General features: G+C 43.3%; 1 protein-coding gene across 8 annotated transcripts in view; it reads right to left on the reverse strand.

Moving 5' to 3' along the window:
• Window positions 1-39: 39 nt before the first annotated feature.
• Rprd2 (regulation of nuclear pre-mRNA domain containing 2) overlaps window positions 40-18,638 on the reverse strand; it is a 60,925-nt gene continuing 42,326 nt past the window's right edge. For 2 of the 8 annotated variants that reach the window (XR_013109955.1, XR_013109954.1), the window contains 5 exons: window positions 17,641-17,901; window positions 15,550-15,750; window positions 8,119-10,852; window positions 990-1,178; window positions 40-181 (listed from right to left, as the gene is read on the reverse strand). Coding sequence is in view for 6 of the 8 variants with exons in the window: in XM_076932929.1 (XP_076789044.1) it covers window positions 1,082-1,178; window positions 8,119-10,852; window positions 15,550-15,750; window positions 17,641-17,901 (3,293 nt within the window). In the remaining 2 variants the exon portion in view is untranslated. Of the gene's footprint in view, window positions 182-699; window positions 1,179-4,826; window positions 10,853-15,549; window positions 15,751-17,632; window positions 17,902-18,638 lie in introns of those variants that run through there. The other 6 variants (XM_034500202.2, XM_076932931.1, XM_034500201.2 and 3 more) reach the window with 4 other exon arrangements.

The raw sequence follows: 18,638 nt of genomic DNA on the forward strand, positions 1-18,638 counted from the left end.
GTAGCCGCCACTCTGGTCGGGCACCACTCCCAGGAACTCCGCCGAGGCACGGCCCACAGAGCAGCAGCCTCTCTGGGAAAGGTTCCGGTTGACCGGAAAGTGGAAGCTGTTGCACACACCTGCAACCCTGGCGCCCAAAGTGACAAGAAGGCGTCCAACTTTGAGCACCGGGGCATACCTCCTGGGGGCAAGAGTGAAGGAAAAACAGGAAGTGGAAGTTAGTCTTTTTCTTTTAATTATAACATTTATTAAACATCCTTACAACTGGCAAGAAACAAGTGCAGACACTGGAACGAAACATCTAATGTAAATCCTGGATCTGGCATTAATCAAGTAGTTTTATTGTAAACTTTCTGTAATCTCGATTTTTCTTTCTTTTTTTTTTTTTCTTTTTTTTTTTTGGTTTTTCGAGACAGGGTTTCTCTGTGTAGCCCTGGCTGTCCTGGAACTCACTCTGTAGACCAGGCTGGCCTCGAACTCAGAAATCCACCTGCCTCTGCTTCCCAAGTGCTGGGATTAAAGGCGTGCGCCACCACCGCCCGGCAATCTCGATTTTTCTTAGCTATAAAATAAAAATATCTGTTCTAGTTCTGGAGTTACATTTTTTTTTTTTTTTTTTTTTTTTTTTTTTTTTTTTTTTTGGTTTTTCAAGACAGGGTTTCTCTGTGTAGCCCTTGGCTGTCCTGGAACTCACTCCGTAGACCAGGCTGGCCTCGAACTTAGAAATCTACCTGCCTCTCTGCCTCCCAAGTGTGCTGGGATTAAAGGCGTGCGCCACCACTGCCCGGCTGGAGTTACATCTTATGTAAATTGCTCAACTCAGTGCTTGGTATATTCCTTTATCCTTTCTTTTATCCCTCTCTACTAAATCTTAGATACAGGGCTAGCCATATTAGCTTTACACAGTATAAACAGGAACATGGTTAGATGTGTGGAGAAGCATAAAGGGAAATGAACTTATTAGCACCTGTTGAGGCTTTGTCCCTCACCTGGAGGTGGGGACACTTAGTCCGTTCCCAGATTGCGGTGGTGATGGGATCATGGGATCTTGTGGAAGAGTTGTCAGAACAAGCTGCTTAACCTAGGCTTCCAAAGAGGCCCAAAGTTCTGTTTGGGGTGGGCAGCTGATTTGAGTCATAGGCCACCCTGGGACTCCATCTTCTGATATGTTAGACATCCTGAAATACAAAGAAAGAGACAAGGCTGTGGGGAGGAAGAGTGTGTGTGTGTGTGTGTGTGTGTGTGTGTGTGTGTGTGTGTGTATTCTTGGGGTAAGAGTGCAGCACTTTACGTAGCATTCAGAAAGAATGGCAATGGCAGACCTAGATTTTTTTTTTTTTTTTGGTGGCACTGTAGCACAAGCAGGTCATGTTATACTGTAGACAACAAAATAGGAGGTACTCAATAAATATATGTTAAATATAAATTGATCGTGTATTGACTGGAAACTTCAAAAGATAACGATTTTTGGCACAATTTTAAAAATTATTCTAGTGTCCTTTTGTTAGGATCACAGAGGTATGCCACCCTGGAATGACAGCTTCTTGCACTCATTCTTCAACATTTACTATGTGCAGTGCACTGGGCTGCTGCTGACTGATCAGCTACATCACACAACTCGCTGTGGAGAAAGGAATGTTGTGTTATTCCCTCACCCACTGTAGCAAGCCAGGCATCTAAGGCCAATACATTCTTGTTTTCCTCATACATGCCTTGGCCTCAGGAAATATTAAGTCTACCTGTAAAACATCTCTGCAACCTTCTTTCCCACCCTACTCTTACCTGCCAGATCCTGAGTTGCAGTACTATTTCACAATTCCACCTCATTCCCAGAACAACTCTGTCAGTAGTGTTCTTATGCTCCCTTTAAACCCTGGAAAATGATCTCAAGGCTAAGTCCTAGTCTGTCCAAATCCACAGCCTGGGTTGCTCACAGGTCACATCACCTCTCTAAGGCCAGATAATCATAATGGGTCGTATTTGCTAATGTAGATTTCTTTCCTTTTCCTTCCTGAAACACATGACCCAAACACTTGTGGCCACAGGACTTGTAGAGTGAAGTTCTTTCAAAAGCCAAGAAATGTGATGTTTCCTAACTAGTTTCTACAGACTGGTTACAGAAAGTGAGTAAATGAGCGCCATAGAAGTATAAGGAAAATCTGCAATAAAGGGTGTCCTAAATCCTTAATCAAAACTTACGAACTTCTTAGGTTTCTTCCATTCTTAGACTGGGCATCCTCACTTGGTTGAAATTTTGGTTAAGGTCTTAGCTTTATAGGTTTAAACTACTTGTAATTACCTCCAACGAAAGCTTCTCATTTATTGGGATCAGTACATGGTCCCAAATTTATTTTAGCTACTAGAAGCAAATTCTGCTTACCAGCACCCAAAATGTGAAAAATCTTTGCCACTTTTAGCAAGGGACACTGGGGCTCAAAGCCTCAAAAATAAGAACTTAGCCACTCTTACAGCTCCAGTCCATCAAGCACGTGCAGGGAATTAAGGTTTAAAAGATTCTTCTTTCAGGTTTAAAAGATACCTTCCTAGAAGGTATAACATGGGGCCAGTTTTATACTTTGATAACTTCTTCTGCCCTCAGCAAGGAGCAGCTGCTTTACAGGACTTTCATGGAGGGTGGAAGGGCTCTAGCACATCAAAGGGGGAATGACTGGATGTTGTCAATATTCTTCCCATTCTCAAAGATGCCCAAGAAAAAGATAGAAAGCATTAGATCCTTTCTTTTCCATAGACCAGTTGACAAAGGGCTTGAGCATCTTACAAATACAACAGGATACAAGGGATAGAAAAGAAAAAAAATTGAGACCATTTAGTTTTGCCGTGAACCTAAACAAGTCTAGGGTGGACTGGGTTAGCCAGCATCCTTTTGAGTCAAACATGAACAGATGTGGCTTTTTCTCAGCTGTCACTATGGCCTCCACCCATAGTGATATTCTCCTGCCTAGGTGAGAACAAAGGGACTAGGAAAACAGAAAACCAGGAGGGGCTGGGGTACAGTTTAGTGCTTAGTACATATGAGGTTCTGAGTTCAATCCCAAGCACAAAAAAAAACAAAACCCAAACAAATCACAACCAAATCCCCTTTGTCCCCCTCCCCCAAGGCAACTATAATTATGTGTCTAAATAAATTCCAGTACTCTTGTTTCCTGTTAAGGAATCAAACCCAGGGCCTTTTATATGCTAAGAAATGCTCCCACAATGAATTAGCCTGCCCTCCAACCCCAGCTTTGTGGCTAAGGGGGAAAAAAAGCTTTCTTTCCACAAGTAACTCTGATGTCATTTTTTTTTTTTTTTTTTAAATCACACTTCTTAAGTCTTGTTCTCCCCTTCTACACAGAACAGGATGTTTACTTCAGAGACGGCTCTTACAGGTGACCTTCTAGAAGCCTCATCTCCACAGCCTCTATGAGCAATTGTGAATGGCAACTGATCAGACTTGTCTCTAGTTACTCATAAGCAAGTATGAGAAACATCCTAATACCCCCAAACCCATTCTGATGGTGTTACTAAGTCTACACTCAAGAGGTAACTCATTCCTTCTGTGTAAGACTGGCTTGAATAAAAGAACCTGAGTGTAGTGGTGGTGGGGCAGAAGCCATGTTTTCAACATGCTCAGAGGCGAACAAGGACGTCTAAGTACTCTTTCAAGGGTACAGCTTTAGAGCTAGGCACTGAGCTCTGAAGCGGAGCCAGATTTCATTGTCTCTATAGCACACTCTAGCAGTTGGGTGTGTTCCCCAGACTGATGCCACTTCTGAGATCTTGTGACACATGGAGCTTTGTGAACTCAGGGCTGCTATTCAGAGCCTTCTACCCTGCCAGTGACCCAAGGCTGGCCCAGATGTAGTGACTATCCCTTGTGATCCTTTTAAGCCGACATTCCATTTATTAAGCCTCACTGGGTTATGAAAAAGGATGGAGTAAGAGAGAAGAGCTAAGTATGGTTTCTGCATGACAGATCCATCACCAATATGTGACCAAGGACAGATATGGATAGTTGACCAGAAGGACCCATTCCCATACATTTCCTCCAACTCTATAATTACTTTAAAAATGTTCCCTGAAGGCTAGGGATATAATTGGATGGTAGGGTGCTCTGCACTGCAAGTGTTACAACCCCCCCCCCCCCACGTCCACGATTGTACAGTATTTGAAAAACACAATTATCTACAAAGTATATAGCGACCACCCCCAGAGCACTGTGGTCTCAACCCACCCATGACAATATAAAGGATCAAACAAAAAACCCAGGAGGCCATAAAGATCTTAGAGGCTCAGCTAGACTTCAGTGACACAAATATACAAGTCAAGAGGACAGCTGGAAAAGGTCAATGTGAGAGGGGAAAAGTTAACCACGCAACAAACAAAACCATATTTTATTAAGCTGGAAAACAAAATATTAGAGACAGTTTTTTTTTTCTTCCAAGAAGCTGGGAGAGTAAGTGCAAGTGGCTATGAAGAAAACAAGGGGTAGGGATAGGGGTCCGTGGCACACATGCCTCAGGTATGTGTGGGTACACATACCACCTTCTGTCCTTCCCACATACCCTCGGGTGAAAAGCCAGTCTAGTGGCATCTTCAGGGCTATCCCCCAGCTTTTCTTTCTGCATTCTGTAGCCTGTTTCACCTTTGGCCCTGGATAGTCATGATGCATCTTCAATGGAGAAAATTTAGGATCTCTAATCATAGGTCTGTGCTACAATGCTGGAGCTTTGACTCCTGGAGAAGAGAAATCATTTCTGCTTGCACTTACCAGAAAAGCCAAGGGCCCTTCGTCAAAGCCCCATCTCAAAGAAAAATGTCAAACCTTTAGAACTAGTTATTTTATTAAATGATATTAATACACATTCCAAAAGGATTTCACTGTTGTTGCCTCTTAAGCATGTACTTGTTTTCCACACTCAACACGTGAGAAATCAATCCAACAGATCTACTTTTTTTTTTCTTAAACAGGTAACCCCACCAGTTAAAATATGAAAGTGGTGGGCAGGAGGAGCAGTAATTTACAGCCGCTTCAAAAACTAACAGCTGAGGCCTAACTCCATCAACAGGTAATATTGGGACTGAGTGGATACTCTGTAGTTAAGAAAGCTGAGCCTACTCACATGGTCTAGATCGGCTTGCTGTACCACACTTACCACAAACACTGTTTCTGGGTTCAGAGAGGAGAAAAGTCCTCATCTGCTCATGATACCCTCCCAGGAGTCAAACCAAGTTCTGTTGACCTCAGTAGGGCAGAGAGTTACAGAGAGGGAGCTCCCATCTAAGCTGAATAAACTCTCAGAAAATCCCTCAGAATCCTATTTGACACAGCCATCACTGAATTCTGTGTGGTACTAGAGTATTCATGGAACTCTTTGTGGTTTTACAGTGAGCATCAAGGACCTTAGTGGCAACTACTCATTCTGCTTCATATGACTCATGTCCTTGCTAAGACACACTATGCTGTGCATTCTTTAAAAAATATCTTGTTTATTTATTTTTAAACTCAGGGTGAAATACAAAAGTCAGAGTATGGTACCGAGTTTAAATCACAGACACAGGAAGAATAAAATCCTTGTTTTATCTTTATGAATACCGGAAATGTCTTTTGTTTCACTATATCACATATATACAGTTGTCTTCATTTACTGTTGTAGGAAGATTTCCTTAAAATATCTGACAGCTTCATATAACCCCACTTCCACCCTGAAACAAACACACTGAAGATCTTGTGGCAAAAACAAAACAAAAAATATCCTACAAACCCAAGCCCTGGAAAATCTGTCCTTGAACTGTACAAAGTACTCCTGTCACGCGGTGGCCACTATGCTTTTGAAGACAGTTATCTTGCTTCAACATTCCAGAAACCACTTTCCTGATACTTCTCTGTTTTCTTAGAAAATCAAATGGTCAGAGAGCCTTTTCAAGTAAACAGTATATTAAGTTTAAATAAGAGTGGTAGAAAGAATTCACATTCTTTTATTCTAGACTGAAAAACACCCCCCCCCCCCACTTAATTTCTGGAAAAAAAAAAATCAATTCTGAAACTCACACTTTCCCTGCCCCACCCCCATTCTCTGTTTGATACTTTTTTTTTTTTTTTTTTACTAAACAAATGTCTTAAGACCCAATATATAACTATATTTCCCTTGCTTTGCTATGCTATCTACCCAACCCCACAAATGAGGTCATGATATCATGCATTTCTGTGGGGAGATCTACAGGGCAGAGAGGCTTGAGAGAGGAAAGAACCAGGTCAAGACAGATATGACTTCTGAGGACGTCGTGCTGCACCCTCACACAGAACACAGCCCCCAGGCTGTGTTGGACAGCCTTTCTTCAGGAAAAAAAAAGTGGTTTGTTCTGAGACAAAGGCTTGTCTTGGAGCACATGCCACACTTCCCTCCGTCTGCTATCCCACCGAGGAACCTAAGCACTCCTTTACCTCCTTACAGATCTATGTTAACTTGCTGGAATTCCTTCAACACAATGGTTCAGCACACCTAGCTGGAGATTATCAGCATGGGCCCTGGTGCAACACACTAACAGAAAACCTAGTGTGCAGTATTGGCTTCCCAGATACAAAGATAGGAGCACTCTAAGCACCGTGATTGTCTTTCCCTTAGGTATTAGATGCAGAAACACAAACAAGCCTTTTAATGCAGGGAAGAAAGTTCTCCCTGCACAGCAATGACTCAGGCAAAACAACTAGTAGTTGACAAAAGAGTAGGGGATCAGAGGTGGGCACTGAAAGCACCAGGTTGCTATTTGCTGAGGGCTAACATGGATTCACCAAGACGCCGCTTTCTCTGAAAGACATGGCCAGCATTACCCTCCCGTCTCTGAGACACACCTACACAGTATCATGTAAGGACACCACTCAATTGTCTCTGAAACAGCAGAACAGGAGTGAATGCAGGACTGAGATGGGGTCGGGGTAGAAAGAAACTGTAAAGACAAAGTATCTTCCTTTCTCTAATAGTTAATGTTTGCTGAAAGCCACCAGGTAGGCACCACAGTAAAGTAAGTGTCTACTTAAATATTTAAGGCAGGACAACATTTTACCTATATTCATTATCAATTTAGTCAGAATAACTGAGGGAGAAGAAGTAAGGGAAAGCAGGAGACAAGGGCTTAGAATGGATACGTAGAACCATCAAAATGTTTCCCTTTTCCTTGTTTACAAAGGACAGTTGGTCACACAGCACCACTGGATGATCCCTTCCTAGCTTTATACATTGTGATCATTTCCCATTTTAACCTTGAAATTATATTCAGTTTTTTCTTTCAACAAAGAAACTTTTCTTCTTTCTTTTTGAGACAAAGTTCCACTAGATAGCCCAAGCTGGCCTCAAACTTCCCATTTCCTTGTCCCTGCCTCCCAGTGCTGGGGTTGTGTGTGCCACCACATCCAGCAAGAGAAAACTTTTTACTACACAGAAGTTTATACTGCCTCAGAGTCACTGCCCAGTAATAGTTCAGAGGAGGCTGCTTAAAAAGCAAAGAGTAAAGCACTCTGTTTCAACACGCCTTTAGAATAAAGCAAATAAACCCGACAGGCCCAACACTGCCCACGTTTTCCCTCTGAAAACACTCTCTCAGCCTTTTGCAGGGCAGAGAATACAAAGAAGGGAGCCATGCTGGTTACAGAAGTTGCTTAGCTGGAGATGGAAGGAGACAGGGATCCTCCTTCTGACCATCAGCAAGGCCAAGACCCAAATAACACCCCAACATTGCACATTATTACCTGTACTGACCGAAATTTTATTTCCAATGTAAGTAATCTCTCAGTAGATGGGATAAAATACTGTTTTCCTCCCCACTCCCCACACCCCCAGCCAAGTAATGTGGCTTTGGTTATGTTTACCTGTGTTTTTGTTTTAAAGAAAAAAATACAAACAACTTGGAAAAGGTCCTAAGTGTGGAGAGAGGACTGGATAATAGCAAATTGTTACCATGTATGCTTTCTGATTTGGAAGGAAGGCCCTTCATTAAAAAAACAAAGCAAAAAAAAAAAAAAATCAAGAGAGGAAAAACAAATTAAAACAAAAAACCAAACTGCTACTTCCAATGCTCTCTAGACTGTTCAAAATGCCTTCCCCAGATTTCCATCAGTACCTGGGAGGGAAGAATGGGCGTTTTGGTGCAAAGAACGGAGGGCCTCTAACAAAAGGTGGCCTGGGTCTCTTTAAACTGTGGAATGGGTCTCTGCCGAGAAAAGCTTCCCTAGGCCGAAAGTCTGGCCGGGGACTCCGTAAAATCATACCACTCCGGCCGATGGCGTCTCTGTGTGCGGGACCCAAGGGAAGGCCACTGCTGCTGGTGTTGCCTCCCCCACCTCCTCCAAGGGCTGGGCCCAGGTGCTCCAGAGGGTGGGAAGGCAGGCTCAGGCTCTCTCGTGTACGGCTAAGACCAGGGCCATTGAGGTCCCTAGGTCCTGTGAGGACCCCAAAATGCTCAGCCATGGTCCCTTGAAGGAGGGAACTATGGTCCTTGGGAAAAACTGCCACAGCCCCAGTCACTCCATGCTCTGGCAGTGGTGGAGTTGGGAAAGGTACAACCCCAGAGTGGTCAACAGGGGGTGGAGGAGGGGGTGGAGTAGCAAAGGGGACACCAGTCCCTCCACTGCTAAGTTCCCCAGGGGGTGGAGGAGGGGGTGGTGGAGGGAAAGGAACTCCGCTGTGCTCTCCAGGAGGAGGTGGTGGGCCAGCATGGGCCAGAGATGCCTCCTTTGTAAAGGGGTTCGAAAGATCCACAGAGGGCAGATGAGTGGGTGCCTCTCGAGAGAAGATACCACCATGATCCTTAGGAGGGGCAGGTGGGGCAGATGATGGCCCCACTGGCTCTCTCTGGAAGGGTGTCCCATGTTCCAAGGGGGATGGGGGGAGATGATGCTCAAATGTTGAGTTGAAACTGTTGGAACGAAAGCTGGTGACACTCTCCTGAAACTGGGGTGCCCGTTCCTTGTATGGCGTTGTCTTAAAGCCAGTGAGGCCTCCGCTGCCCCCACCCCCAAGGGATGCCAATTCAGAGGCACTTGAGGGACCATTGTCAAAAGAGCTGCCTGGTGTGCTCAGATCAAACCAACCCACTCTTGAAACCTCACGCCCATGTCCTCTATTTCCCTTCCCAGGAACTCGTATAGACTCTACAGTCTGTATGGGCTCCCCTGACATCCTCCTATTAGCTGCATTATGATAACCTAGAGTTTCTATAGGGGCCCCCTTTTCTTCTGTGCTGTCAGGCAAGTCTAAACAGGAGGAGGAAACACGAGTTTCTATTCGATAGTGTTCTTCCTGTTGTTGGTCAGTGGTGGGCAAGTTGGGCTGGGTGAGGTTTGACAGACTGACACCATCACTTGAAGTACCCTTGTTGGGGGTCTGGCCAAAATGCTTATCATCTGAGGGCTTGCGTGAGGCATTTTTAAGCATATTCTTAAACTCAATCGTCGATGTGGTGGAAATCGGAGAGGCCAGGACTTTTTCCACGCCTGGTGTGGGTGGGTGGCCCGCTGGAGCGGCAAGGGTATTCTGTGAAGAGAAAACGGAACGATGTGGGACTGAGTGAGGAGAGTCTGGGTACTGAGTCTGTGGCAAAGTGAGATGCCCAGCAGCAGACTGAGACAAGCCACTGTGGTTGGAGTCAGGGGTGAAAAATGAATCATTTTTACTTGGTGATGGTGACCGCTCAGACCCAGGTTCATTCCCTCTCATGCTGAAGGCACCAAATAGCCCAGGGGGAGATGAGAGACGGTCACAGTTCTCACTAGAGTCCAGGAGGGCCCTTACAGATGGAGGGAAGGCAGATTTGACCCCAAACTCTTGGGCCCTGTGGTTGTAACTAGACAGGATTGGCTGGTACTCAGAGGCATCAGAAAGCTTGCTTGACTTCAGGATGGACTTGGCTGGTTTCTTCTCTAGGTTCATCATGGCAGATGGTGGAGGCCCTGAATATTCAAAATCTCGGTAGTCCTCATCTTCCTGGAAGGAAGTATCTGGGAAGAGCTTTTCCTGTGAAGAGTCCATCAGTGATGACGGCCTCTCAACTCCACCAGAAGGCTGCTTGTAGGGAGAGTCACTGCTCAGGCCAAAGGGTCGATATGTAGACACAGAATTGGGGAGCTCTTGGGGGTAGCTTTCATCTCTTCCAGGAGGTGGCGATCTTGTACTGCTGGGTGTTGAGGAACCAGGGCTGATGATCTTAGACAGCAGGGACATTGTGTCTACACTGCTGGATGTGGGCTTATCCATCATCTCATCCTGGGTGGGTGTCCCACTCCGTTCATCCCGAACAGGAGTTCCATCGATGCTGTCAACTGAAGTGCTAGTAGGCCCACGCTGGAAATCCGAGGAATGGCCCTCTGATGGGGCACTGGTTCCCAAGCTGCTCAGGATTGGGATGTTTAAGTTTAAGCCACTGAAACCAGGATTACCTTTTAAGAAGTTGTGGATCTTCATTTCCAGGCTTGGAGAGGTGGACTCTGATTCTGGCTTTGGCTTGGAGACCTCTGAGGATTGGCACATGGCAACATCAGTAGGTGGGGCAGCAGGGCTAGTATTGTGGGTACCTGCAAATCCTAAAGAACTGGATGGCAGTTTAAAGGCAGTGCTTGGGAGCACTGGGCTCTGCCCAACTGACACCTTGCTTGCTGAAGTCGAAGAGACTTCAGAAGTTGAAGAATTAGGAGAATAGTTGAAGCTTTTGGAAATAAATGACTGGGTATTGGAGAGCAGATTTCTCCCCTTTACAGCAGAGCCTGTGGTGCTCGCAGGGGAGGCTGTAGTGCTCTGGGAAGTAGCTTCACTGGCTGGCACGGGGTTCCCAGTAACACTCTGAAGTAAAGATGACAAGCCTGCAGAAAGAGATTAGAGGGGTTTAAAAGAACAGCCACACATTATTAGATGCCACCACTCACTGTGGTGGGAACCACAGACTTCTAAGACAGCAAAGCACTCCGATAGTCCCAGAACAATCCAGATCCAAGTCCCGTAATAAAAGGAAACAGGAAAGAGAGGGATTTTTAATGTCAGAATCATTCACGGCTTAAACAAAGCCAAGCAGCAGAGCAAAGGAAGCAAACTCTTCCTAACACAGCACTCTAAGCCAGTATCTGTGCTTGAGCTGTGGAGTCTCTCTAAACACAAATGAATACTCCTGCCTTTCCACCTTGTAGTTTATGCCAACACATGAGCATGCACTGTTGTTGTCAAGAGGAAAAGAACATACCCAAAACTTCAGCCTGGAATACTTTTTTCAACAAGTTTACCCCTTGTTAGACCAAAGCTTTTATTTTGATATGTATGGGTGTCTTGTCCTCATGTATGTATATGTACCACATGCATTCTTGGTGCCCAAGAGCCAGAAAAAGGCTTTGGATCCCTGGAACTGGAGTTACAAACAGGTTGTAAACTGCTATGTGGGTGCTGGGAATCAAACCCAGGTCTTTTGGAAGAAGAGCCAGTGCTCTTATCCACCAAACCATCTCTCTAGTCCCTGGTGTTATTTTTTTTTAGACAGGGTCTCACTGTGTATTCTTACATTCCTATGTAGACCAGGCTGGCCGTGAACTTGGAGAGATCCACTAGCCTCTGCACAGCCTCCTATGTTCCCACCCATGTTTAAAGGTTTGAATCACCATAGCCAGTGACTAGAATTACTTTTTTAGGAATAACATTTTCTTTCTTTTAAAATTTTATTTTTACTGTGTATGAGTTTGTGGATTTGTACATGTGCCTCAGCATGCATGGAGTGGTTAGAGGACAATTCTGTGGGATCAATTATTTCTTTTCACCTTCATATGGGCTCCAATATTGAACTAGGTCATCAGGCTTGTGACAAGTGTATTTACCCACTAAGGCATTTTTGCCCACCTTCTCTCTTTATAAAAACATTATTTTTTTTTTAATGTGTATGAGTATTTTGTGTGTGTGTGTGTGCGCGCGTGTGCGTGCGCGCGCCTGTGCGCCTGGTACCCATGGAGTACAGAAAAAGACATCAGCTCTCTTTAGTTAGGGTTGGGTATGAACTGCCATGTGGATGCTGGAATCAAGCCTGAGTCCTCTGTAAGAGCAGTCAGTGCTCTTCAGTGCTGAGGGTCATCTTTCTTTTTTCACCCCGTCTTTTTGGGGGCGGGGAAGCTCTTATGTAATCCAGGCTGGCCTCAAATTCCTTATGTAGCCAGAAGTAGCCTTACACGCTAACCCTCTTGGTTCCACTTTCTAAATGCTGGCAGCTCTTTGTGGAGACTAGTATGGCCTTGACTGCAGGGAGATATGCCTGATTTTATTTGTGCGTATGTTTGTGAAGATGTGGAGGACAGAAGGTTATAGATCTTCTAGAGTCACAATTTAGAAAAAAAGAGCCAGGTTGTGGTAGCATATGGCTGTAATCCCAATACTCCAGAGGCAGAGGCAGAGGCAGAGGCTGATAGACCTCCATGCATTCAAAGCCAAACTGGTCTACATGAGCTCAGGCGCAAGGTCAGTCAGAAGCATGTAGTTGAGACCTCACCTCAAAAATAAATACATAAAACAAGCAAGCAAGCCAGAAGAGTGGCTGGAGCAGACCCAGCAGTTAAGAGCATTTTCTGCTCTTCCAGAGGGCCCAAATTCCCGGTTATTTGTCCTTCTATGTCTGGCTTACCGTGCTTAACACAATGGTCACCAGTTACACTCATTTCCCTGCAAATACTGTATTTTTCATTTTCTTCACATGGTTCAATTAAATCCAAATGAGCACATATCCACACGTTCTTTAACTATCTGTGGATGGGTACTGAGGCTGGTTCCATTCCTTAACTGTTAAAGGCAACAGAACCTCTGTGGTGTACTGAGTTCTCCAAATGTAAACTCAGGAGCAACAGTATCTGAATCTTACCAGAGCTCCATTTTCAGTATTTCCAGAAAAGTTCATCCTTACTTCCGTGGTGGCTAAAACGTTTACAAACCCACAGCATTGGAGACAAACTATTATTCTTATTTATGCTTCATATGTGTAGGCAAGTACTTTACCCTGAGCTACACGCCTGGCTCAGGCTGTTCTATATATAACCCACGGTAGCCTAGCACTTGCTCTCTAGTCTACACTGGATAAATTACGATACTTCTGCCAGTGTGACCAGGTAAGGGTCACACATACCATGTCTACCTTTTGTGTATTTATTCTTTTGTTTGTTTTTTGAGACAGGGTTAACCCTGGCTACCCAAGAACTCACTACATAGACCATGCTGGCTTCAGCCTCTGAGATCAACCTGTCTCTGCTGGGTTAAAGGCATGCAATACCATGCCTGTCTATTTATTTATTTACTTTGTTTTCTCAAAGAGGTATTTGCTACACAGCTCAGGCTAGCCTTGAAATCACAGCAATCCTGACCGAATGCTGAGATTACAGATGTATTGTCTCTCAGATACTGTAGGGACCTGTTCTTCCATCGACTACTGCTTTTTCAACGACAGTTACTGTCACGTCAGTGCGATGGCTCAATGGCTAAGGCACCGATGCCAAGCCTGATGACTTGAGTTTGATTCTCAGCATTCACAGTGTAGAAGAGAAACAATGTTCACAAGCTGTCCTTTGACTTCCATAAGCATGAAGGCACATGAACCCCTTCTCTATAGTAAGTGAACTTAAAGAGACAGCTGTTACTTACATTTTATCACTTTACTACATTTCTTTTACCTCAACAAGTCTGGTGTTTTTATTTGTTTGAAACCTGTCAATAGGACTATGGATGACAAAAATAAAAGTTCTGAGAAAAAAAATTTTTTTTAGAAGACTCTGTGTAGTCTGACTGTTGTGAACTCACACCGTAGACCAGGCTGGCCTCAAACTCAAGAGATCCACCTACTTCTACCTTCCAAGTGCTGGAATTACAGCATATTACCACATTTGGCTAAGAGTTCAACTTTCTAAAAGCAAAAGAAAGGTGACAAAGACTGCTATTCCATAAGGAGGCTTTTTTTTGTTTTTGTTTTTATTTCTCATCCTGTCAGAACACATTTCTTCAAATTCTATCTGACAAGAAGGACCACATGGAACTATTGTAGCAATCTACAGAGCAAAAGAAAACTTCTATAGATATCATGCTGCATCTATAGGAGAGACTAATATAGATGACTTCAAGATTTTCTACAACTATAGGGTGGCAACAGAAGCCAAAAGCATCGTAATCTCTCTTGAGTTGCACACAATAAGCTAATGATAATCTGATCATCAATATTTTGTGCTTAAAAAAAAAAACAAAACAAAACAGCAACATCCCACTGCAGCCTAGGCTAACCTGTAACTTGAGATCTAGTCTCCTAAGAACTGGGATTACTGGGAACATCAATTCTTTATTACTAAGTCCAACAGAAAGGGGTTTCAGAAGATCACCAGATAGCATTTAGTTCTGTAAAACAAAACTCTTTCTTAGAATGACTATTGAAGATGCAATAGTAATAGACTGACCCAGAAAAGTTCAGGAACAGAAAGTAATAGCTATTTATATGCTCTACTCATAAGGACAGGGTCCCTACCTTATCGCTGCTGATATTCTAGCATAGATACATTTTTGTGGGTGGAGACTATTCTATGCATTATAAGATAGATATTCAACAGCATTTCTTTGACCTTGACCCATTAGTTCTAAACAGAGTTTCTGTCCCAGCTGAAACAAGAGTATCTCTAGTAATTGCTACATATCACCTAGCAGTCCTGGCTTTAACAAGGACGATACTGTTCATTAACTGCATAATTATACTGAGATGTTTAAGAAGGGTTGTGTAGGAACCTGGAAAATAAGAATTGAAAGATCGCCGGGCGGTGGTGGCGCACGCCTTTAATCCCAGCACTTGGGAGGCAGAGGCAGGCGGATTTCTGAGTTCGAGGCCAGCCTGGTCTACAGAGTGAGTTCCAGGATAGTCAGGACTACACAGAGAAACCCTGTCTCGAGAAAACAACAACAACAACAAAAAAACCCAAAAACCAAACAACAACAACAACAAAAAAGAATTGAAAGATCGAATGATTCAAGAAAAACTGAAGCAATTTTATGTATAAGACAACTGAGAAAGCCAAAAAGAGAAGTTTAAATGAGGCACAGACTACAGATAGAAGGGAGAAAACAAGATATATATAGGTTATATTTGACATAGGTTATATATTAAAACTCAACACACACACACACTACCCTGCACTAAGGGTTAGAGTTAATGTAAGCCCCAGTAGTGCCCTGCTGCAGGATAGAGTATTAACTAGCCAAGAAGTCTGCCTTCTAGTCTCAGTTCATCACACATTAGACAGAATCATTACCTTAACCAACCACATCACCTCATGAGCCTGGTTCCCTTACCTGACTGAGAGGGTATTACTAAATAATATTTAGAGTCTGTTTTAGTGTTGACATTTTCAATTCTCTAATTGCCACCTCATAAATGATAAGTTTAAAGACAGTAATGAATTAACTGTATTGTACATTTCATGGCTTTGGATTCCTCAGAACTAGAATTCAAGGTTATACTGGAGACAAACATTCACAATTCAAGTCCCTCTGGCACATGTCAGTTTACCTTGGAGTGCAGGGGCTGACTGTGTCTGGGTTTTAGAAAGAGCAGAGAGAATGCTCTCTGGGGTGATCTCCACCTTTGACAGGATATTTGCCAGAGGGTTGTGAGATGGTGTTGTGGCAGGTGCAGGTGTTTTCAGGCCACTGCTGAGGTTGCTGGGACTGGTAGGAGTTCCTGGAGAAGGTCTTGATGCAGAACTGACCCCTGGTGGCAGAAAGATGAACTCAAGAAAATGCAATACTCAATTCATGACACTTTTCACTCAATGAAAGATTGTTTAATAGTAATTCTGGTGACTGAACCACAAATAGTGCCCATTTTGACACATACAAAGAAAAACATGTGAAAATATGAACTGTTGTTTCTATTTGGAATATTCTTAAAACAAACAAGTGCTATGTTATTTTCATGCACATTCCTTGGTTTTCAGAGTGGCCACCAGAACAGAGCAGTCACCTTGCTTCTGCTCCCATGGTGCTCAGGGACTGCAGCAGGTGACGACAGATCAGAGGCACTGCCACTGCAGAGCGCTGTCGCCACATGTCTCCTACACAGCCTTTAAAGTGACATTATACAAATAAACTCCTTTATACTTCAAAACACTAGGTCAGTTATCAACACAGAAAAAAGGTAAATGCAGACACAAGAAAAACATTTGATTTCTTAAAATATGACAAAAGCCACTATTAACAGATGTTTTACAAAGAAATATAAATGAACGAATGAAAAATCTTTAATTAAAATGTAGATGTTATCTTTTCAAGATTGAATGTGACAATGGAAAGGGTTAGGGACAATTAAACTTCCAAACACTAGGTATATAAAATACTACACTCTTAGCTAACAATTTGAAGAGCTACATGCTGCCTTTGGTTCTGTGCTTTCTAAACAGGGTCTCACAATATGCCCCAGGCTGGCCTTCAATTCTTAATCTTCCTGCATGGCTTCCTCAGTGCTCGTGTTACAGGTGGCAGCACATCTAGTTCACAAGCTGACGATCTCCCCAAAGATAACACAGTGGGCAGGGCACAGATGGGGCGCTTCTGTGTCCATCCTCCCGCACCTGCGTGCTGGGTAGCTGTCCTACTATCACTGTTACCACTGCTAGTGTGGATACTGGGGGTCAGAGGAGAGTTCTGAGGACTCAAATTTCTCCTGCCACCTTTACAAGGATCCTGGAGATTGAATGTAGGTCTCATCAGGTTTGCATGGCAAGGACTTCAGTTTTCTTTATAAAGTGAAAAGCTGAAAACATAGTAATGTCTAATAACAAGAATTACCATATACTACAATAGCCATTAAAGCTGATGTAGATGACTTTTCTTGTGTGTAGTACATGCAGTTATACACTCCCACATTGTGTGCACATGGAGACCAAAATGACACCGTGTGTCTTCCTCTGTCACTATCTAATTTTGGGAGATGATGTCAATCATCTGGAACTTCAAGTTTCTGCTAGACTGGTTGCTACTCCCCAACACCCACCTGTCTGTACTCATTCCCAACAGTGGGTTATAGACAAACAGCTAAGCCTGGTTGTTCTGTGGGTACTGGCAACCCAAACTCAGGCCCTCATGCTTACAAATCAAGCACTTCACTCATGGAACCATCTCCCTACCCATCTCCATCATTTTTGTCCAGAAAGAGCTTCATGTAGCCCAGGCTATCCTTGAACTCCTCATATCCTGCCTCTTTTCCCAAGTGCTGAGATTACAGGTATGCGCCACCACAACCAGCTGTTTAGATTAATATTTAATAACATAAAAATTTGTGATACATACTTAAGCTTTAGGTAAGCTGATTTAAAGATAATATAGGCAGTGTTTCAATTATTAAAAGTATTCCAAATATATAATTTTTCAAATTATATATTTATAATTAAATCCACATACATGTATTTACATGGGTGGTTTTCTTTGGTGTAGTAACATTATTTTTGGCTTTTCTATGATGTCTATCCATTTTTAATGTATTTTTAATGAAAAAATTGAAAAAAATTTTACCACCACCACCAACAAAAAAACTCACTCTGATGGTTCAATTAAAAAAAAAGACGGAAATCAGTGGTTCAGCATCATCACTGGGCTCACTTACCCGTATTTTTCATGACTGATGTTAGGCTGCTAAGGATGGAACTGATCTTTGCCAGATCCACATTTGCCAAGTTTGGCAGGACCAAAGTTGGGGAAGGGGACAGAAGTGAAGTGTTCAGAGGCTTTGGGAGAGGCGGAGCTGCTGTCGTGGGCACAGACGGTGGGGCACACGGTGGGGCTTTTGTGACACTTTCTGTTGATTTGGTGGGCACACCAGTGGACACAGCTGGTTTCTCCACAGGTTTTTCTTTCCTGTCCTCCACTGTTTGAACAAACAAAGGAGACAATTTTATAACCTATTGTCTAGATTTTATGTCCAAAATGAAACAATGTTACGCCCTAATATTTCTTAATCTGAGGGCACAAAGTCCTACACTACTCTCACTTTATGCCTTAAAACAAAACAACCCAGTCCCTAGCAGCCATGTTAGGCGGCTCACAATACCCAGGAAGTCCAACTTCATGGGGCAGATATGATATACATACTGATATACATACACGTGTATTCACATAGATGTGCACTCATACACATAAAGAAATATAAGATAAAAAGATCAGTCTATATAGTTTATGAGCATTCTCACCAACTAACTGCATCTTACTTTTTAATGATTCTCTTGTATATGCTGATTAGTATAGTAATAAATATAAATATGTATCTTTCCACAACAAGAGTGAGACGCCAGGGAGATGAGGGTGTTCAGAGAGAAAAAGACAACCAAAAATGAAATAAAATAATAACCACTGCAGCAGCAGTACCCCCAATAGTACCCCTTTACATTCTTTGTTTTGTTTTGTTTTGTTTTTCAAGACAGGGTTTCTCTGTGTAGCCCTGGCTGTCCTGGAACTCACTCTGTAGACCAGGCTAGCCTCAAACTCAGAAATCCGCCTGCCTCTGCCTCCCAAGTGCTGGGATTAAAGGCATGCGCCACCACCGCCTGGCCCCCCTTACATTCTTGAGAACATATTTTTACTTGCTATTTATTTGTACTGTTTTAT

This window comes from Arvicanthis niloticus, chromosome 4 (genome assembly GCF_011762505.2).
Source record: "Arvicanthis niloticus isolate mArvNil1 chromosome 4, mArvNil1.pat.X, whole genome shotgun sequence".
NCBI classification, from domain to species: Eukaryota; Metazoa; Chordata; class Mammalia; order Rodentia; family Muridae; genus Arvicanthis; species Arvicanthis niloticus.